Source organism: Amblyomma americanum, chromosome 2, assembly GCF_052857255.1.
Source record: "Amblyomma americanum isolate KBUSLIRL-KWMA chromosome 2, ASM5285725v1, whole genome shotgun sequence".
Lineage (NCBI taxonomy): Eukaryota > Metazoa > Arthropoda > Arachnida > Ixodida > Ixodidae > Amblyomma > Amblyomma americanum.
The window spans coordinates 52,333,756-52,355,920 of NC_135498.1; the positions used below are offsets into that span (position 1 = coordinate 52,333,756).

The window sequence follows — 22,165 nt, forward strand, 5'->3', positions numbered from 1 at the left end:
CTACTGATCCGGAGTTCCCGGGTTCGAACCCGACCGCGGCGGCTGCGTTTTTATGGAGGAAAAACGCTAAGGCGCCCGTGTTCTGTGCGATGTCAGTGCACGTTAGAGATCCCCAGGTGGTCGAAATTATTCCGGAGCCCTCCACTACGGCACCTATTCTTCCTTTCTTCTTTCACTCCCTCCTCTATCCCTTCCCTTACGGCGCGGTTCAGGTGTCCATAGATATATGAGACAGGTACTGCGCCATTTCCTTTCCCCAAAAAACCAATTATTATTATTAAATTTGGCATCTTACAACGTTAGCCGCGTTAGGTTGGTTACGGGGGATTATGCATACCTGCCCTCTTAATACCATGTGTCTGGGTAACTTCTCCTAGGAGTTCGTCATATAATGCTATTTTGAAATAAAACTGAGCGCATTTTTGAGCGTAGACACAGTCACGTAAATGCAAAGTTTGCTGTGAATGTAGAAATCTTGATGCACATTCTGGTTACATGACCGTCCTACGTGATAGTGCACGTGAACACAACACCTCAATATGTGAAGGTATCGACGTACTGGATGGAAGTGCCACTTATAGATAGAGGTGGCGGAAATAACATTAGCCTCTCTTTTGGATGGAAGATTATGGCTTTGTTTTTATTTATTTATTTATTTATTTTAAATAATTTGATAAAGGTCAGTCTGCTAGGATTGAGTACATGGTCAGCGGTGTGAGTTAACCGCTTTACATCTCTAGAGGAGCAGAAAAGGCTGGTATCGTCTGCATATATAAAGAAATTTGCCTGGGCAGCAATACTGCAGATTTCTTTGATGTATATATTGAACGGCAGCGGCCCTATAATACCACCCTGAGGCGCACAGTTTGAGATATGCAGGAGGTCTGAAGAACAGTGATTAATGGAAACTTATTGCCGTCTAGGACCTAGATACGATATGAGAAGTCCCAAGGTTTGACCTCCTATGCCTTAGTGCTCTAATTTGGCGCACAAGGTTTCATGAGTAAGACTGGCGAACGCTTCGCTAAAGTCGAGGAAAATACCATGTGATAGAGGTTGAGATCCAAAACTGGTCACTATGTATTATTTTTGAGGAAATAAAGCATGCTCGGCTCATTTGTTTTTCGTTAATCCGTACTGGGAACCAGCTATTATTAGGTGCCTTAATAAAAAATCCACGGTGGCGGTGACGTATTATTCATTCTAATCCTTTAAAAAAAAATGGCGGTATCGATATGTGCCTGCAATTTCCTATTACGTTCGTGTCGCCTTTTTTTTATTCGCAGGGTGTTTTACTTAAGACTTCACACAGTTTTTAAAGATCGGCTTTTAGAGTTAGAGGAGGGCTTTTTTCGGCATAGCACTGCCAGTGGTGTACTACATCAGAATACAGGTAGAACGTGCTAACTAACAGGCTGGTTAACATTTATTGTATAGGTAACTTTTTAACTATTACTGTTAGGCTCCTTAATTATTGAGAGGTGTGCAGTCCAGTACAAGTAATATCCATATCAGTTTTTAGCATCTCGAAAACGCGGTTATCCACGCCGCTGTGGCCCAAAAAAATTTGGCTACATCGCGCCAAGATACATGCTCTCTAGAGAAGCTTGCAGGCAAAGCAACCTTTCCACTGCACGTAACTCGTCGAAATGGCCAAAAAGTTCGTTGGGAAACAGCGCCGAAGGTATCCGCGTCTTCGAAATTCTAAAAACTGATATGGGTATTACTTACAGTGGGCTGCACGCCTCTAATAATTAAGGAGCCTAACAGTAATAGTTATATGTTAACTATTGAATATTAGCTAACCAGCCCGCTAGTTAGCACATCTTAGCTGTATTCTGATGTACTACACCGCTGACAATGCTATGCCGAAAAAATCACTCTTATAACTCAAAAGCGTATTTAAAAAATACGTAAAGTCGTAGGTGAAACACTGTATAACAGCCACCCTTGCTACGTAAACAATATCTTAATTCATAAGAAAGGAGACGTCAAGGACTTGAAAAATTACAGACCGATCAGCTTATTGTCTGTTGCCTACAAGGTATTTACTAAGGTAATCGCTAATAGAGTCAGGGCAACCTTAGACTTCAAACAACGTAAGGATCAGGCAGGATTTCGTAAAGGATATTCCACAATAGATCAAATTCACACTGTCGATCTGGTGATAGAGAAATGCGCAGAATATAACCAACCACTATATATATATATATATATATATATATATATATATATATATATATATATATATATATATATATATATATATATATATATATATATATATATATATATATATATATATATATATTCTTTACTGATTACGAGAAAGCGTTTAGCTCAATGGAAACCTCAGCAGTCATGCACGCATTGCAGAATCAGGGTGTAGAAGAGCCTTATGTGAGCCTTTTGCCATCACTGGAAAAAGAGTTGTCATACATAAAAAACACGGCCGTCACCTTGCTGTGATTTTTGTGGTTGCTTGCTATTCCGGTATGAAAGGAAATCTTTACGAAGTTGAGTCTCTTGAGCATGCGCAGACGCGGTTTGGCGAATAGAGATTCTTTTCTTGGATGTGTATTAAACTTCAGTTGATGTGTAGCGTGTGTCCCGACTGTTTCTCTGTCTCTGTCCGCTGTTTTATTCGCGCTAGCTAACATGTCGCAATAAACAGGATGACTGAGTGCCTGCCACTGAAGCGCCGCTACAGGCCGCTATAGGCTTATCGGCACTGGACTGGACGCTGTTCCGAATTCCTGGTCATGATGGAGATCAAAACCGTGAGCGTTTTTGATATTTTTTGTCACCTTTATTCGAACTAAATGTGCACATGGTTTTGCGCTCTAATCAAACACACATATATATAGGGGTACAAAAACAGGACAGCACTATACGCGGAGACGGATAGCTGTATATTCATTTCGAAGTCGGTTTTCTTTCTTTTCTATTGCGCGTAATTGGTAACAGAGAGTCTGCAGCCATTTGAAATAGAGAAAGCACGTTTGGGCAGCCCGATGGGAACACCAGAGTAACATATAGCTGGAAGCGTTGGTGGCTGGAGTTGTGCAGATAATGTATGAGGCGCACGTGACACTTTATTGTAGGGCGTTTGACTGTCTTCGTATTACGACAGCATTGACTGCGCTGGGATGATGTGCCAGACAGGACTACACTTGCACTTTATAGTTCTCTTGCACAGGAAAAAAAAAATCCTTTACATGTGCTGTGCTTCGGCAGCATACCTTCGCGGCACTGAGTGGCTATAGAATTCCAAGGGGCAGGGAAGCTGCTGTACAGCCTTCGTCAAGAGGGGGAAAAGTTGCTTGGCAGCTCCACGGTGTGCCGCATATTCGCGCAGTCGTGGCGCTATATGTTGTGACGCCCTGACATCACGTGACTGTAGTCAGGTGTAACGTCATTGCTCGTAGTTGTCACTGTTGGCCTCCTCACTGCACCACGTGATATCTCGACGCCAAGCGTTCGTGATGAATTGTTTCAACTGGCGTTTTGCCGCCGACAAGCTTTGACGCCAGAAAACATCCCAGTTGTGAATTTCCTAGGGGTATAGAGCGACAGAGAAAGAGAGAGAGAGAGAGAGAAAGAACTTTTATTACGAGCAGCGGTTGGAGGGAGACCCCCAGAGTGCCCCATTTGCCGGAGCTATTTGTGTGGTCCGGGCGATCAGGTCGCACTGGTCCTCCATGTTAGACAGGACGGCTCCCCGCTGCGACGGGTAGGGGTGGGGTATGAGGGGTACTGAGGAAGGATTGGGGAATTCCCAGGTGCAATTATAGACAGTTGACTGTGCGCCACAAAAAAAAAAATCAATTAGCAGGGTTGCGTGTGGGGTAAAAAATTGGAGGACGCTTAAGCTTCGTCTTTAAGAGCAGGACGCGACAGCGTGTTGCAGCGTTAATTGCCAAGGAATCCACGGTACACCATCGTTAGAGAGCCTACATGTCGCGGGAAAGACGGAGGCGCGCGACACATAGGCTCCCTAGCCATCGTCTGTTCGGCGCGCCGCCTTTCCCGTTGGACAATTTAAGGAAAGGAAACTGAACCCGGCGGACACCCGAACCGCGCTGCAAGGAAAGGAAAATGAAAATAAAATTGATTTTAAGAAACGGAAATCACGCCTCTCTCTCACACCTCGGTGGACACCCAAATCGCGCCATAAGTGACGGAAGAGCACCCTTCTAAGACATCACCGTATACTCACTAGACGCGCCTCTGTTCCTTCCAAAACATCGAGCTGGCGTGGCGTAGTGGTTAGCGTGCTCGTCTCGCACTCCGGAGTAATAATAATAATAATAATAATAATAATTGGTTTCTGGGGGGAAATGAAATGGCGCAGTATCTGTCTCATATATCGTTGGACACCTGAACCGCGCCGTAAGGAAAGGGTAAAGGAGGGAGTGAAAGAAGAAAGGAAGAGAGAGGTGCCGTAGTGGAGGGCTCCGGAATAATTTCGACCACCTGGGGATCTTTAACGTGCACTGACATCGCACAGCACACGGGCGCCTTAGCGTTTTTCCTCCATAAAAACGCAGCCGCCGCGGTCGGGTTCGGGAGGCCCTGGTTCGATTTTCCCCCCAGGTGGTCGAAATTATGCCGGAGCCTTCCACTACGGCACCTATTTCTCTTTCTTCTTTCACTCCCTCTTTCATCCCTTCCCTTACGGCGCGGTTCAGGTGTCCAACGATATATGAGACAGCTAAATACTGCGCCATTTCCTCCCCCCCCCCCCAAAAAAAACAATTATTATTATTATCAATTTCTTACTCGGTTTTATTTATGAATGCTTCTGGGATATTTCGTTCAAAGCCAACGCCGACGACACCGGCTTTTCTGCGACACGGGGCCCTTAACGCTGTCGCGTTGAAATGTGTGTTTAATCGCAAGATGGGGAAAAGTGTTAGTCTCGATTTGGGACCACCGCGCGTGCCCCGCCGCGGTGGCTCAGTGGTTAGGGCGCTCGACTACTGATCCGGAGCTCCCGGGTTCGAACCCGACCGCGGCTGCTGCATTTTTATGGGGGCAAAATGCTAAGGCGCCCGTGTGCTGTGCGATGTCAGTGCACGTTAAAGATCCCCAGGTGGTCGAAATTATTCCGGAGCCCTCCACTACGGCACCTCTTCTTCCTTTCTTCTTTCACTCCGTCCTTTATCGCTTCCCTTACGGCGCGGTTCAGGTGTCCAACGATATATGAGACAGATACTGCACCATTTCCTTTCCCCCAAAAAACCAATTATTATTATTATTCACCGCGCGTGGCCTCGTAATGACGTCTGCACACAGTGTGACTGATCGCGAGCTTCGGGTCTTGAATATAAACCGAATGACTTGGCGCCAAGAAAACAGAGGCCAGTGCTCTGCAAATTTCTGGCATTCGGCAGCCAGAGCGGACTGGCTACCAGCCTAAACTGGAGGCACGTGTCCCGATGCCGCAGGCAATTAAATGTCTCCTAGGTGAAGCGACCTAGCGACTAGGTCGCTTCACCTTCCCTTCGCAGAAGCTCCGCGCGCTATACGTTTTGTGCACATATCTTCAGCGCATTGACCTTAAAAAAAATCAATCTGTTTGTGCCACTGCTTGAAGTGTCTGTACCCAAACTTCAGGACAACAGAATATTATTATCATTTACCTATTCTTCTTTTATTATGTTTTTTTTGTGCCTTCTTCTCCTTCCGCATTTCTCCCCCCCCCCCCCCCCCCCACCTCCATCCCTCTCCCCATCCCAACACAACGTAGAAGGCTAAACTCGCTGGCTGACATCTCTGCTTCTTTTTCATTAAATAGTCATCTCTCTCACCTGTACCCGTGCATGAGTAGCGTGGCCTTCGGGGCTTCCCTCACCTCGCAGAGACTCACATTCCCGATGCCCACCAGACACCACAGGCAATGTGGCATGCTCTATTAATAGAAGGGTAGCGGATTGGGCTAGTTGGTGCAGATTTGACATTTTCAGAAGCGCTAAAACACCGAGGACGCAGAGGGAACAGACAGGGACGAGCGCTCGTCCCTGTCTGTTCCCTCTGCGTCCTCGGTGTTTTAGCGCTTCTGAAAATGTCAGCTCTATTAATAGCGACAGCATTAGATGCGAGCCGGTTTTTCCTCGTACGGGCTATGACCTGTAATGAACTGGTGCGAACGCTGCGTTCCATCACAGTGAAAGAAGGCGCCTTAGATTGACATCTGTGACTTGCAGTTAAGAGCATGAAGGCCGCACTTATTAAGGCTGATTTTCTCAAACGAACAGTACTGCCGGAGTGGGGAGCCGGAAAAAAATGTCCCCAGAGAAAACGTCCCCGGAAGATACGTCCCTGGAAAAAACGTCTCCGGAACATACATCCCCGGAAAAAAACGTCCTGATTTGCGAAGAAGGAAAAAATGTCCCCAAACAGGTGACATCAAACGTATCGTAAGCAACCGCAATTTGAGCATTTGGACACCTTGCATGTGTACATTCATGCGACTCGCATGCATGTACGGCATGTATGAGGCGGATACAAGTTGTTCGCCGGTGGAACGAGTCACTGACCCGTAAACGCAACGGCATGTTCAGAGCAACGCCGGTGTGGAAATCGCTTATCGCTCAACGCTTGGAAGGTTTGCAACAAAACACATGATGAGATGGACATCTCGATACAAGCAAATATCGTGGACTGGAGAATGCAAGTGTAAAAAAGATATATGAAGTCGAGAGTTGGACGAAAACTCGTCTGGTCGGGGACAATCATAATAAAAATTTAAAGGAGGACGCCGACCAAAAGAAAAAACAAAAAAAACAACAAAATGACGTTTCGGCTCCCGTACGGGAGCCTTGTTCACAATGAGAAGGATTAGGAAGTGCATCAGGATTAAATACGTTTGAAAAGAGGGCGCAGGGAGCGTGCGTATACAGGAGTTAGATTTCCAGTGTTGCGATTGAGGGTGCGATTAGTCGTTTGAATGAATAATGATTCGAGGTGAAGGCGACGGTACAGATTCTTTTCAGTTGCCAGCACGTGTGCCCTACCCCAGTCAATATTGTGGCCAGTTGATACGGAGTGTTCGGCGATAGCATTAGAGTTCACTTTTTTGCTTTTAACATCATTACAATGTTCTTTTAGGCGTCTTTTAAAATCATCAGCCTCGCCGATGTAGACGCTGTCACAATCTGAACACGGGACGCTGTAAACAACGCCAGGGTATTTTTCTTTGGGGAGAACGTCTTTGACGTTAACCAGCGCATGCCGTAGTTTCCTTGTGGGGACATGGGCAACGTGAACTTGGAATGTGCGCAGAATGCGCGCCAAGGCTTCGCTTATTCCGGGTGTGTCGGGAACAGCGGCACGTTTCAGAGGGGACAACCTGGGAGTTTCCCGTGTCGGGCAAGATAACTGCTTTTAAACGGATGCCACAAAAGCAGCTGGGTACTCGATGCGCGCGAGTTCTTGCCGTACAGTACCAAAGTCGACTGCCCGATCTTCAGGAAAAACTGCATATGCGTTCAGCGCGTTTGAACAAGGTTGTGGCAACAGATTTCTTTTGATTAGCCGGGTGCACAGATTTGAAGTTAAGGTATCTTCCGGTGTGGGTGGGTTTCCTGTAAACGCTGAATGATAGCTTTCCACTGTTTAGTTTTACCAATACGTCCAGGAAGGGCAACGCGCCATTCATTTCTCCTTCGACGGTGAAATCAATCGCTTCTTCAATGGAATTTAAATGGGATGAAAAGGCCAGCAAATCATCTTTCAGAATGAGGCAGAAGCAGTCATCTACATATCTAAGGAAAATTCTTGGCGGTGATGGGGATGTTTCAAGGGCACGGCGCTCAGCAAATTCCATAGTCAGATTCGCGACAGTCACTGAGATAGAGGTGCCCATTGGTGTGCCCTTAAGTTGTCGGTAAAAAGAGCCTTGGAAGACGAAATAAGTGTTGTCCAGACAGAACTGTATGAGCCTGCGGAGATCTGGAATGTCAATGGGGGTCCTTTGTGGTAAACAATTGTCAGCTTCAAGGGCAGCAGAACACACTTGTACGGCGAGGTCAACGGGAACGCATGTGAAAAGCGACTTGACGTCAAACGAAACCATGTGCTCGTCATCGTCCGGTGATACGTCGCTTAAGGCTTCTTGATGAAGTCAGTCGAGTTGCGTACGTGTGTTGAGCCGAGACCGACAAGTGGCCTGAGGATCCGGTGAAGGTAGCTGGATAAACTGTGAAGAGGAGAACGACTGTAGTCTACGATGGGCCGCATCGGCATACCAGGTTCGTGCACCTTTGGAAGCCCGCTCCCTGCGCCCTCTTTTCAAACGTATTTAATCATGATGCACTTCCTAATCCTTCTCATTGTGAACAAGGCTCCCGTACGGGAGCCTAAACGTCATTTTGTTGTTTTTTGTTTTTCTTTTGGTCGGCGTCCTCCTTTTAAGTTTTTAAAAAAGATATATATCTATCATCAGATCATAACGAAGGCACTTGACATCATGACCGACCGTTTCTTGCTGGACATCGCGTTTGTAGGCACAAGGACTGCGCGTGTCCTCTACACTATCATCGAGCTACCACATGACGCCGATGCAATATTTAGGGGGTGGTAACTCAGCGCCTATGCACTGCACCTGGAGACAAGCCTCGCGTGTGCGCCAGCTCTGGCAAGGCTTTTTCTTCACTTGGGGACATTTTTTCCTAGACGGTGCTTCCTCCGGGGACCTTTTTTGCGGGGACCTTTTTTCCGGGGACGTTTTTCCCGGGGACGATTCTTACTATACCCGCCGGAGTAGCAGGCAATGTGTTTGCTCAATAAATAATCTTTTTTTGTTTGTTTGTTTGGCGAAGAATGCTCTCTGATCCCTGCTGTATTTAATTGCGCTCTCGCGCTCTTCTACTGGTCTTCAACTCGACTCGCTGATGTTTTATTTCTTTAGTGCAGTCGTAGAACAATCGGACTACTCGCAGTGATTTCCGTTTTCAGGGCTGAAAACGCTTGGTTAGCCCAGGGACTGGTACTTACGTGAACTATTTAACCTATCACTCCGTACACACAGGTTGAAGTTTGGACGAACGCAATGCGTGCGCTCGCTGCCCTTAAGGTCCTTGATGGGTTTGCAGCTTATTTTTCCTTCTTGAAGCCTGTCTAGGAACTGGGAGTTCCAATACAGAAAAGCAGTGTAAAAAACATCCCACTCAATTTTTTTAAAACTGCAAGAAAATTTGAAGAAATTGTAATCTGCTTTATTTATTAATCAAATTGCGTACAATGAACGACGAAATGTTTGTTCGCGTGTTATTATTATTGTTCATTTATTTGCATGTGCAGATGACTGGTCGATTGACATGGTTTGATATGCTGTGGATATTAAATTTTTTAAATTTATCTCGTATTGTACCGGAAACTATAGTCTTTTATGGCTATCAATCGATGCATTGCATAAATGCGTTATTATTTATTCCGCAAAACAAAAAAGAACAACATAAAGAAGAGGGCTCGAAGAAAAAGTGGAAGTTTCCACATGACGAGCTTCGAGCTTTCTGTTCGCGCGGGATACTGTGCCAGTTCGGATTAAGCGCTCATCTTTATACGAGTAGAAAGTGAGTATAAAATATGTCTGATACAATATAATACCTGGTCAATCATTCGCGGCAAAGAAAGCTTTCAGCATGTTGTTGATAATGGTACTGACGTTTATCCCTTGACCGTGAAGATGGTTGAGTAGGGTAGGGGGGCATGGCGGAGCATTTACTTAGTTTCAAATGTGAAAAGACAATGCGCGTATTGAATGGTTCAAATAAGCTGTGATACGCATCTCTCGAAAAATGGCTGCTGGGCTGTTTGGAACTGGAAATTAAAAAAAAAGACGAAATGTGGATGGGTGCTGACAATTCAGGTAGATATATAAAATTAGCAGAAACGAAATACAAGCGTATATGGTACGAATAATCTAATGTATTTTTGTGAAGCGTTGCTGTTTCATGTCTCCTTGCCCTTGTACCATAGCCTGTATTAGACTCAACAATATCGCCCTCCGGCTGTGGGCCCAAACAATTTTGAGTATTTTTTTGGACATTGTATGCATAACAAAGCAAAGAAAGGCCGCTGAAACATTGTTCTTATTTAAGATGCTTAAGGCGATATTGCATCATATGGCCAATGTCTTCGGTGGTTGACACACACGCACTGGGTTTTCATGGCTCGCGTGCTAAAATGATTAAGGCCCTTGCAGTCAGAGTTAACTATCATCGCGAAATGGCAGCCTGTTGTTCGCGTTGCTCGCGCATGCAATGCGATCTGAGTGAGCGAAATTCTCAGCAGACCTTAATACGGCACAAGCGCCTGTCCCGACCGCGGTTTGTCGGAAGTAAGGACTACTTATGTCAAGTAGGGGTGGTCCCATGAAATTCGCTATGGTTGGCAACACTGTTCCGGTTATGCAATGTCCACCATTGCAAACCGTTTGCCTGTGACGGCATGCGCGTCGTGATGGTGCACACACGCATGTATCTTTAGCAGCGCACATCGGTGTAGGCGGCAGTAAGTTGATAAAAAAGCATTCATATTTTCACCGTGATCGGGGTCAAGCAAGATACGGAAGAGTAGCAGTGCGCCATCCGACTCAATGTAGTGGCGTCGTTGCTCCAGTCTCTGTTCAGTGTTTTGCGAACGCTTTGTGGAAAGAAACGTGGTGAGGCTTGGTTTGGTTCTACCGGGTTTAACGTCGCAAAGCGACTCAGGCTATGAGGGACGCCGTAGTGAAGGGCTCCGGAATAATTTCTACCATCTGGGGTTCTTTAACGTGCACTGACATCGCACAGTACACGGGCCTCTAGTATTTCGCCTCCATCGAAATTGCTACCGCCGCGGGCGGGGTCAAACATGCGTCTTTCGGGTCAGCAGCGGAGCAGCATAACCATTAAGCCGCCGCTCCTGCTCACACATTGTGAAGGATTCCGGCGATGCGTTTCAATGAAATTTGTTTTTGTCCTTAAAACACGTTGTTTTCGACCTCTAAGCAGTATAGTGACGACGACAAACGTGCAGCCGAACAATTGGCGCTACTAGGATACGAAAAGGAAGAAGTCGCGAGAGCCGGCGAGTCACAAAGCAAATTGATAGCGATCTGTGGCCACGTGTTGGCTCTGCGTTAGCGTTAGTTTGCTTTAACCCCGTATCGCTGCAGCACTTCGTGGGCTCTTTAGTGATGGACAGAACCCTCCTTTCATTTCGTGCAGTCCTATCTCGCACTTCGTACCAAGAGTATGAGCGTACCTGAAGAGGGCGCCCGCAGAAATCTTCATGACCTGTGGATGTCTCGAGCCTATATATTCACGGTGTTACACACACACACACACACACACACACACACACACACACACACACACACACACACACACACACACACACACACACACACACACACACACACACACACACACACACACACACACACACACACACACACACACACACACACACACACACACACACACACACACACACACACACACACACACACACACACACACACACACACACACACACACACACACACACACACACACACACACACACACACACGCACGCACGCACGCACGCACGCGCGCGCCCGCACACACACACACACACACACACACACACACACACACACACACACACACACACACACACACACACACACACACACACACACACACACAAACACACACCTGTTGGCAATTTTTGAAAGTAGGTTTTCAGAGTTTAAAGAGTGTTCGTCTTTTTTCTATTCGGCATGGTATTGTCACCCGCCTTTAGAAAGCAAAGCGACTAGGACGTGTCAACTAACAAGACGATTACCCAGAAATTTATAATTATCTTTTTACCTATTACGGCTAGTCAGGTCATTGGTTTTATAGATTTATAGCTCGCCGTTATTGTCATCCAGACCTGCTTTAATGTTTTTGAAAATGTGAGCGCGCTAGACCGAAATCGCGGAGCTGAGGAGCGCTCGCCGCCATACCTACAAGAACGCATCACACGGCAGCACACGTGTCACATGCTCTCTTCCGCAAGGTTCGGGCGGGAGCCGATTTCTGCCTCCTCTGTAGCACGTAGAGCGCAGAAAGATGCTGCGCATGTAGGAGAACGTAACACGATGATCTTCCCTTTGTGGCGACCGGAGAGTTTTTGTTCTATCTGCAACGATAACAAGAGACGATAACACAGAGAGTAAACAAAAGGGGACTGCAAAAATAAACGATGACCCTGGTTGAGTTGAAAAGGCATACTGCGCCACCTGGTATTCATAGCAACAACTGTCAACAGGCGTCTCCACGCGTGCGCTAAACCGCTCCCTGCTATGGCAGCAGTTGTTGTTGTTAGTGGCTATTTATTAATAAAATGACAATGGAAGAAAAAGATGTTGCTAGCCGCGGCGTCTGCCATCGAAACCTGAAGCACCTGAGCTGTGACTAGCGGGAATAAAAGGACAGGGAGAGGAAAAGAAGGGGGGGGGGGGGGGGAGGCGATAGAAAGGAAGGATAGGGGTCACGGAGCCTCTATGGCAGTAGTTACGATTGAGTCTGGGAGATCGTTAGGACTAGTTCTTTTTTGCTGTGGGTAATTGCAGTTGCAGTGTCACAGATTTAAACTTCACTGACTGAAATATTTGAATTGTTGCCATGATTTTGTTGCTTATCGAAACCAAATAAGTTAGGCAGTATGAATGTCTCCTTGCACGTAGGAGCACAAGAAGCAGCCTCCACGCAGATTGCTTGGAGCACGAGGAAGTGACGCTTCCTATTGTGGCCTTCCTGTCTCTTCCGGTCATGAGAAAGCGTGCATGCTTTGCCTGATTCACCCTGATACTGGGGGAAGTAGGCGGCGTCGTCCTTGTGGGCTTGTCACTTGTGCTGATATCATTGGCGATAGCATCCCGGCACGTTACGGACGTTTGTTCTGATATCTGTGCTTTTTCCTGAGGTTAAAGCAAGGCGTCGACTGAATTGCGGATGAGTACACATCAGCTCTCTCGTGAATCACAGGTCTTCAGGAGAAGCTTCGCGTGCCTACAGCTTATCGGGAGATTTTCTTCATTAAAACACAAAAAACTGCCGTCAAGAATATCGCTGGAGGAATAAAGCTGGCCCAGAGAAAGCGCAGACTAATATGCAGTGACCCTTGAGCGCGGCTATCAGTACGTATACAAACATGTTTTGCTGATACTACGAGCATTTACTTGCATGCAGCTCCCACATGCTTAATAAACGACGACGAATTCACGTCTTGCCGTCCGCTCTTGTGTGGGTAAGTTTTATCGCACCAAGAAAAAGGCAAGTACTACCACCAGAGCACTCATCGACACAATGCGAGCGCAGTGCATTGTGTCGCTGAGAGCCCCACGATGGCTTCGCGTATCCCCTCGCTCTACTGTCCTGACTTATCTCCCAGCCGGCATTCCGGTGCGGCTGCTTATCGCCAAGCTGCGACGGCGACCCACGATTGCTAAGCAACCTTATCAGCCTCCTGCTTGCGGGTGTGCACGCACTCTGGCCTCTCTTCCAATATGGCCATCGCTTCGCAGTAACGGCGTCGCTGCCATAGGCGCAGCATTGGTGCCCCGAAAATGTTTTGCCGCTTCTGTCTACCGATCATCCTGGTCGCCGCGTGTACAACGTGGAATTCACTGGTGGTTAGATGTGACATTGTGCTTCGTCGCAACGCTTACACGGGCATCACGGTAGCCCTGTCACCGCAGGTACCGCCGGAGAGGCTGCCCGACGGTTTTGCTCGCACAGTCGCTGAACTCGTCGAGTCGGCATCGAGGAAAGTGTACCAGTACCTGAACGGCCGCGCCTTCTTCGATGAAGTCACCCTACTAGTTCCTAGTACGCTCAACGCGTCCGCCCTCTTCGACAAAAGCAGCGGCACCGACCTCGAAGTCACGGTGAGCTCGAGGCCCAGTTTCGGCTCGGCGCATTTTGTGATCGTGCCAGACGAAGGCTCTGTGTTCGGCGAGCATCCGTACACCCTACAATATGGCCCTTGCGGTGTCCCTGGTCTCCGAACTGTGCTGCCGTTTTCCTACGCCGCTAAGGTCGACGGCACAGCTATGGCTGAAGAATGGTACCGGCTCAGGTACGGCGTGTTCAGCGAAGAACCCGTACCGAACGATCCCTTATATTCCCCGGAGGTGGCCATTTCCAAACAACGTGTTTTGTGCGATGGGAAGAGCGCCTGGGACGTTATTTTCTCGTCAAACGACTTCAGCGACGTTATCGGCCAGGAATATTCATACAAGCGAGTCAAGTTAAACGTCGTTCAAGAGGCACCATTGCGTATTGTCGTCGTCTGGAACGTCGAATCGAAGGAACCAGCAACGTCCACGCCATACGCGCCGACGCTGAAGGCACTGAAAAAGCTCGCGCAGGCACTTGTTCCTGAAGACGCGATGATGGCGTTGGTGGCCTACAGCACGGACATGTTTTACGCAGACAATGAGCTCATCTCAATGAGGACAAAGAGCGATCGAGAACAGTTCGCGAAGAGCTATCCTAGATCGCAGAGTGACCCCTCGAGTCTTGAACGGGCCGTTGCCAAAGCTCTTCAACTGCTGGACTCTCAAGCAGACGGAGGGTCAGGATCGCAAGGCACAATTCTCTTAGTAACCCACGAAGCGATTAGTCAGAAAGACGTCAGTGCGGCAGCGGCCAAACTGGCGAAGGCGCAGGTCAGGATACACGCTTTGCTGCTTTCTCGAAGTGACGCCGCAAACAGCGTTGAACAGCTTTGTCTCGATAACGACGGAAACGTGTTTTTAGCGGAGGCATCCGAAAACGAAGCGCTGTTTTTCACGCACCAAGCGAACGCCATGGCTGATTTGGTATTCAGCAAAACGTCCTACGCCGAGATCAAGGCCCCGATGATGATAAAACAGAGAATAATTGAGCCTGTCAACCGTGGTCAGGAAGTCAGTGAGGTTTTTTATGTTGATTCGCAAGCCGGAGTGACGCTTAGGATGGACATGGTGTACAAGAATGAAGATACAGGGTCGGATTACATAAACTACGTTTCACTTTCCTCTCCAACCGGGAAAATTTACGATGCGCGCAGCAAGGAATTGACACCGCAATCGTTTAATGTGCAGCAGTTCAAGATAGAGAACGCATCTCCCGGTCAGTGGACTTTACGCGTTAAACCGTCGTATGGTCCACTTGATTCTGCAAAGCTTGAAGTTTGGCTCGGACCGACATCCATAACTGGTCCCCTGATTTCTCTTAGAGCTTGGCTTAGCACCAGTTTTACGAGCGTGGATCCTTCCAAACCGTTCCTCGTCTACGCCGAAGTTCGTAAAGGATCGAAACCGATTCGTTACGTTCGTGTCACTGCCACTGTCATCGATCCGGAAGGAACACCGGTGGAATTCAATCTTGTGGACAACGGGGCTGGAGACCCTGACATCACGGCTGGAGATGGAATTTATAGCCGCTACTTCACAGGCTTTTCGAAAAGGGGGCACTACAAGCTGTCTGTAACTGCTGAAGGTACTAACGAGAGCGTCATCGTTAATGGCGCAGCTATGGACGGTGGGTCACCATCACCACCACCTCGCTGCTGCGGAAGCCAGTTCCCAGATTCCGCATTGGTGCCGACGGATCCGTTCTCGCGTTATTTTCAGTATGGGTCCTTCTTCAGCATTCACGACAGACCTGAAGGCGACGTATATCCCCCAAGCCGCGTCACCGACTTGAAAGCGACTGAAATTGACCTAGTGATGAGGAGGGTCACGCTCGAGTGGACCGCGCCGGGCAACGACTACGACCAGGGCACAGCAAAGGAATACGACATCAGGTACTTCGACCGCGCCGTTGACTTTGCGCTGCTGTTCGACACTTCGGGAAAAAAGATCGACCCATTCAGCATCGACGGTCTTGCTTACTCGCCGAAACCGTTCGGAGAGAGAGAAAAAGCATCGTTTAATCTAAACTGCGGTGACAGCGGAGGCAGCTGCTACCTCGCGATCCGGGCCAATGACGATTCGAACAATGGGCCCGTGTCCAACGCCGTCGAGGTCAAGTTCCCGACGCCTGAGCCTACGGTTTCTCCAGGCGGTGGTGGCGATCCCGACGGGAACGGGACTGACTCGGAACTGGACAACGATCGCAACTATGCGAGGGGAGGCTTGACGTCCCTGCAGTTGGCCATGGCCATCGTCCTTCCGTTGCTGTTTTTGCTGATCCTCATCATCGTCATCCTGCTCTACGTTTGCTTCAGGAGACGAGGCGAAAAGAGCAAGGGCTCGAAGGACAGCTCGCCGCCACCGCCAACCAGAGCTCGGCCCATCATCTCGGCTCCCATAGTGCAGAACGGCTCGCCGCCCAAGCAGAAGGACGATGATGGCACCGACGAATCCGGCGACAAGGTGAACCCGTACGCGACGTCGATGTACTACGGCATCAATCCCGTCAACTCCTACTCGGCCGACTACCTGATGGACGTGTACGAAGACGAGAAGGCGAAGAAGGGCCGCCGGACCCCGACTGCTCCCGACAAGGCGGACGTGTCCTCCGAAACGCCCTCGGTGGACGTGCCCCCTGAGCATCAGGGGTGGACGTCGCCGGAGGGCAGGAACGACCACAACGACGTCGGGCTGCCGTCCGTGAGGCCTTACGTGACCGAACTGAGGCCCACCCGCAGCCCTCCGTACAACACAGAGTCGCGCGTTTTGCCGCCAGGATTCTCGACGGAGCCGAGGAGGCAGACTTTCGTGTGATTACCAGGGTGCTCGCCGTTCGTTCACCGTGCTCGATCGTGAGTGCTTAGGGGTTTCTGTGCAGCGGCGGCCTGACTTCGAAACCTTGTGTTCTAACTCTGCCGTCGTGACGTACGAGTACCAGGAACATGGTGTGTGTGTGTGACTCGTACTGAAGGGCGGCGTGTATGAGTATTGGGAGCGGCGAGAGCTATCGGTACGATAAGAGTGAACAATGGGGACCGGTCTCTGTTCTCGCATGACGTACGTTATTGCGCGCCCTTGTCTGTAGCCTACCGTTTATCCTGTTTTTTTTTTTCTCGCTGAGGCAGGGTCACGTGGTGTTCTTTGCGATTTGCGAACTTGTTTCACTCGCGGGCTGCAAAGCAATTATGTGCTTCCTGCTCATCCGTGGCGTAGAGACTAGTGCTTGCGGGAGAAACTAGTCGAGAGCGGTTCCAATATTATATGCCCGACTTGATGGCTCTGCTCGTGAGTGCACGTCCTACATTGAATCGCATCTTGATTTTGTAATTAGATGACGTTTAAAATAATGTGAATTTTCCTCCTTCTGTATATATACGGAACAGATGACATGTTTTAATCATTTTACCACCTCAGTATTTTTACTCTGAGTATTCAACTCAAACGTTTTTAGAATATGCACTGTGAATCGCGATTTAATGTAGAAACCATGTGGGATTTCAGCATGTTCACGTCCCAAATTTTGAGTCATTGTAGTGTTCGCCGGCATCGAATAGGTACGACTGTATAGTCCACCATTTGCTGGCATAATAGAATAAAGAGATAATAAATAATATCCGTATTGCTGGACGTAGAAAACACTGACATTTATTCATTTATTTATTTATTACAATCTCAAAGCACCATTAAAGAGGTATTACATGAGGGAGTGGAATTCAGGGCACATAGTTAATTAGATGGATTGTTTGAATGATGATGGGTCGGAGTGAAGTACAACGGTGTTGGGCAAGTCATTCCAGCCCTTTGCAGTGCGGGCAAAAAATGATGACAGATGAGCACTAGTCCTTGCACGCTTCTTTGTTATTTGCGCGTCGTGCCCAATACTATGTCCGCTACTAAAGTGGAATTTCTGATGGGACGCTTTTTGTACCATTACGAATGCTTTGTAAAGTAGAGCAACTACGTAAGTGGCGCTGAGACGAGACCAAGACGATGGCCACATTCACCAGCAATGTTGCACAATGTCGCGCTATCTCAGTTTATGAAAGCAGAGGGTGATGTATCAATCAAATCTGGCATGACCGGGAACTAACCGGAGTTGTGGCGCATACAAGCAGAGCAGGATTTAACGAGGGCGATTCAAAAACTAAGGTAACAACAGCTCCCGCGAGTCACGTACTACACCTTTCGTCTAATTTCCCAGCCAGAGACGCAGCGAAGGACCGTAGGCTTACCATTTTAGATACTGTGTATGTTGCTTCACAACTTTGCAGATATTTTGTGAGACGGTTGCGCTCACTTAAACATGGTCAAATGTAAAAGTGCGTAGTGCTAGCAGATTTTCGCTTCTACTTACTTAGCATAAATTCATGGTAAACTCTTAACATATTTGGTGCTAATGTCTAGCCAAGGAAATACATAGGTTTGGTTCGATCCCGGCCGCGGCGGTCGAATTTCGATGGAGGCGAAATTCTAGAGGCCCGTGTACTGTGCGATGTCAGTGCACGTTAAAGAACCCCAGGTGGTCGAAATTTCCGGAGCCATTCACTACGGCGTCTCTCATAGCCTGACGTTAAGCCCCTATAAACCAAACATAGGTTTGGTGCACTGAGTTAGATAATGGACAGGACTGAGGGGGAAGGTAAGCAGAATTTTGGTCGGCCAAGCCCGTACCTCAGCAGACGAGAATTAGTGCTGTAGCAAATGTAAAAAAAAAGAAAGCACGAAATGAGGTTCATGAAATGCGCAGAAGGCACTATGTGCACAAATCCACTCTACTCCGGCAAACAATGTGTGTGCCAGTTTGGCAGCTGGCTTAATGACTGGCTTCGAGAATATCAAGGTAATGTGAAAAAAATTCGTCGGAGGCACTTAGATATCTCTTAACTGCAGGAAGGCGAAAGCCATTTGCGATTTATTGCTCTGATTTGAATTTGAGCGGTGACGTCACGCTGCGCATGCGCAGTTGTTGCTTTGCAGCGGATCCCACCACCTTCCACAGCGGGCAGTGTGCTCACAGTGCAGTTGGCAGGTTGTGATCACGTGACAAGGTCACGTTACCTAGGACGTAATGGACGGACACCGCGAAGTCACGTGACCGGACGGACGGTCACCGCGAGTATGAGCCATTAAAGGCTTTCGCTTTAAAATTCGCGTTAGTCAGATATGTACTGCGCATTAGGTACGTACAAGTAGAAATTAGATACGTACTACTGCAGATTAGATATATGTACTGCGCGCGGATGTGGACCGTTCTTTGACAGATGTTCAGCCGCAAGATCGAAGGGAAAAATTGCAGAAGCCGCACAAACGGCAAGATCGAAGGAGGATTGCGTTAACTGCCCTTTTATCATTCTGTCACAGAAACTGTTGGCTTTCTTCAAACTAATCAATAGCTGATTTTGTGTAGCGTGGCTATTTTTCTTTTCGGTTTTGCTGTCTTTATGCGTGCACTTCTGACACTGCACTTGCAATGGTTTCGACATTGGTTTTTCAGAAATTAAGCGGTCATAATTTGGCCCCTGTGCTGATCGCATCCACTTGGTCTTTGCGATTCCACTTCTCGCCACAACCTACAGCTATGGAATGCCGTCGTGCTCAAACTTCTCTCCTGCTAAACCACATTTAGTGACGCTAGCGCGCAAACTTTAAAACCCATGATGTGCACTCCATGTTCGGGTGTGCAAACGCGCAGCTGTTTTACAAGTGGCTGTGGTGATAGGAGTGGAGCCTCGGAGCCGCTAAGATGTCTACCCCTTCAGACGAACATCTTGAATACTCTCAGACTGCTATCGGGCTGCCTGCTATCGTTATCGTCAATTTAAGCGCTGCAGCTCTTGTGTAGCAAACTTGACCTTCATGTCTTAGGCATTGTGCAGGCACGGTATTCACATTTGTGACAGTAGAGAGGTAGATAGGGAATATGAATATGCCTTCTCCTCTTTTCAGCAGCTGCTTTCCCCCAGAGGTAGCGCTTGCCTTCCGTCATCTCAAGAGGTTCAGTGTCACTCGTCTGTGGACATGATTTTGAGTGGATAGCAGAGCTATTGAAATACTCGTTCAATTTGGTTAATGTCAAGATGTGCTTTATTAAGCTACTTAAGTTGTTATACTTGTCTCCAAGCCGCTTTCTTCTGTTCACGTGTCTCCTACAGTGACGGGTAAATGGTTCTTTGCACCCATATTAAAACTGTCCCATGTTTTTAAATGCATATTGAAGCACGTCCGTGACGAAACATGGGAAAATTCCTGATGTGATATAATTTTTCTTTGTTTAGCCGCACGCGGTTTCTAAACGAATAAATCAGCTGGACCAACGCCAAACATTGTTTGGACTTAATGAAAGTATAATTATTCAAATAAATAAAGAGAGTGGGAGACGAGAACTGAAGACTCGAGAACAATGACCGTCCCGTATAGTATCTTTGTTTTTGTTAAAAAGTTACTCTTATGTTTAAATTGTATCGAAGCCAGTTTTACCAGCAAAATAAAAAAAGCCATGCTAAATTGGTTTGGTTGAACTGTTCCGCACGCTCGTGTAAAGCTCGCATCGTTCACTGGCCCAAGCACGAACCACCTGGAAAAACAGCGCTCACGTGCAGGTTTGCAGTTCTCTGACTTGATCGCGCTGAATGACTTCCGTAACGTGCAAGTGACATTTGGGCCTCTTTTGCGTGGTATCGCGTTCGCAGTGGCCGTGCAGTTCCTGCTGGGACACTTGCGGATCATGGAGACGACGAAGTTGGAACTCTGCAAGATATACATCGGCGTCTGGCCTTTTGTGGTCCTCAACTCGGCTGAAGGCATCGAAGTGAGTAATCGCCATGCCACGTTGATCAGTGCTGGGAGTTAGACCTACTAGTATACGAAGAGCACCCACCTAAGTATTCTTTACCTGGATGAGACTCTCGAAACCGGTAATATGCACAGGTGGGATATAGTAAGGGGCCTGGGGTTTTCGGTTTTAATTTTTTTAAAGTTCGGCGGGCGTCGGTGTTTATTTCAGGACACAGTTTGTGTTTTTTTGTCGATGAATGTTACTTTGTACTGGTGAATTAATGTTTTCAGCGATATAATGTGGTATTCTTCCGTGGTAAAAAATTACTTCGAGTTTATCTGTTCCTTTTTGTACCATTAATTAGCGCACGAATGCTCGTACTTAGAGGTGTGGTTGTAGAAGGAAGTGCTATCGCATTTGTTGTTATAACTTCGTTGGTCAAAAGTAAAAACGCCAGTGACGGGCCCCTCGAAAGGTACGAGGTGCCAGCGAGGGCAACTGACCCACTATACCTCCGTCACCGCTTTCTCTGGTGGAACCATAATTGTCGCCAATAGTAAAAAAAAAAATAGGGGAACGTAAATAATGTAACCATTGCACAAGCGCATGTGGAAGCTTCTTATAAAAACTCTGTTCTCATGTTATCATTGGCTGGGGGAGACACATCACGTGATCTCTGAGTTGACAGCAGCCATGGAGGAGCGAAATATGAGGAGAGGCCCCATTTATCCCAGATGTATTGCAAAAAGAGTGCCGGAAGTCACGTGTTATTCCTAAGGCTACTTATGGGCCAAAAACAGGTCAACTTTCCTTAAAATAAACTTTGCGCCACCGCCATTAACCCGCCGCGGTGGCTCAGTGGTTAGGGCGCTCGACTACTGATCCGGAGTTCCCGGGTTCGAACCCGACCGCGGCGGCTGCGTTTTTATGGAGGAAAAACGCTCAGGCGCCCGTGTGCTGTGCGATGTCAGTGCACGTTAAAGATCCCCAGGTGGTCGAAATTATTCCGGAGCCCTCCACTACGGCACCTCTTCTTCCTTTCTTCTTTCACTCCCTCCTTTATCCCTTCCCTTACGGCGCGGTTCAGGTGTCCAACGATATATGAAACAGATACTGCGCCATTTCCTTCCCCCCCCCCCCAAAAAAAAAAAACAAACCAACCAACCACCGCCATCTATGGGAATTCCTTTAAATGCTTATGTAGAGCACTCGCCTCGCATTCGGGAGGTGCTGGGTTCGACCCACAGTGCCGCCGGATACCCACCGCTATTCTAATGGGAACAAGATTTCCCCCGGCCTGGTACCCGGCTTTTCTTGGGTGAAATGCTTGGGAAAAGGGTCTTGATAAAATCGGTGCATTGACTGGTTACTGAATCGGTCCGACATAAAATAACTAAAAATCCGCCTCATGCGGTAAACTTCACCTTGCGGTAGTCACAACCATCTCGCGGTAGCCAGAGCATTAACAT

The 22,165-nt window shown here is 47.8% G+C and overlaps 2 protein-coding genes across 4 annotated transcripts in view; both read left to right on the forward strand.

Annotated features, from left to right (window-relative positions):
• LOC144121239 (cytochrome P450 4V2-like) overlaps window positions 1–22,165 on the forward strand; it is a 73,162-nt gene that overhangs the window by 20,186 nt on the left and 30,811 nt on the right. For all 3 annotated transcript variants that reach the window (XM_077654350.1, XM_077654348.1, XM_077654349.1), the window contains one exon: window positions 20,611–20,729. In XM_077654350.1, coding sequence (XP_077510476.1) covers window positions 20,611–20,729 — 119 coding nt within the window. The remainder of the gene's footprint in view (window positions 1–20,610; window positions 20,730–22,165) is intronic.
• LOC144121238 (calcium-activated chloride channel regulator 1-like) lies at window positions 13,506–17,547 on the forward strand. The gene has a single exon (XM_077654347.1). The coding sequence runs from the start codon at window positions 13,589–13,591 to the stop codon at window positions 16,733–16,735; it is 3,147 nt and encodes a 1,048-aa protein (XP_077510473.1). The 5' UTR covers window positions 13,506–13,588; the 3' UTR covers window positions 16,736–17,547.

Excerpts from the sequence above, each read along its gene's own strand:
- LOC144121238 (XM_077654347.1), top strand. The coding sequence starts at position 13,589 with ATGTTTTGCCGCTTCTGTCTACCGATCATCCTGGTCGCCGCGTGTACA.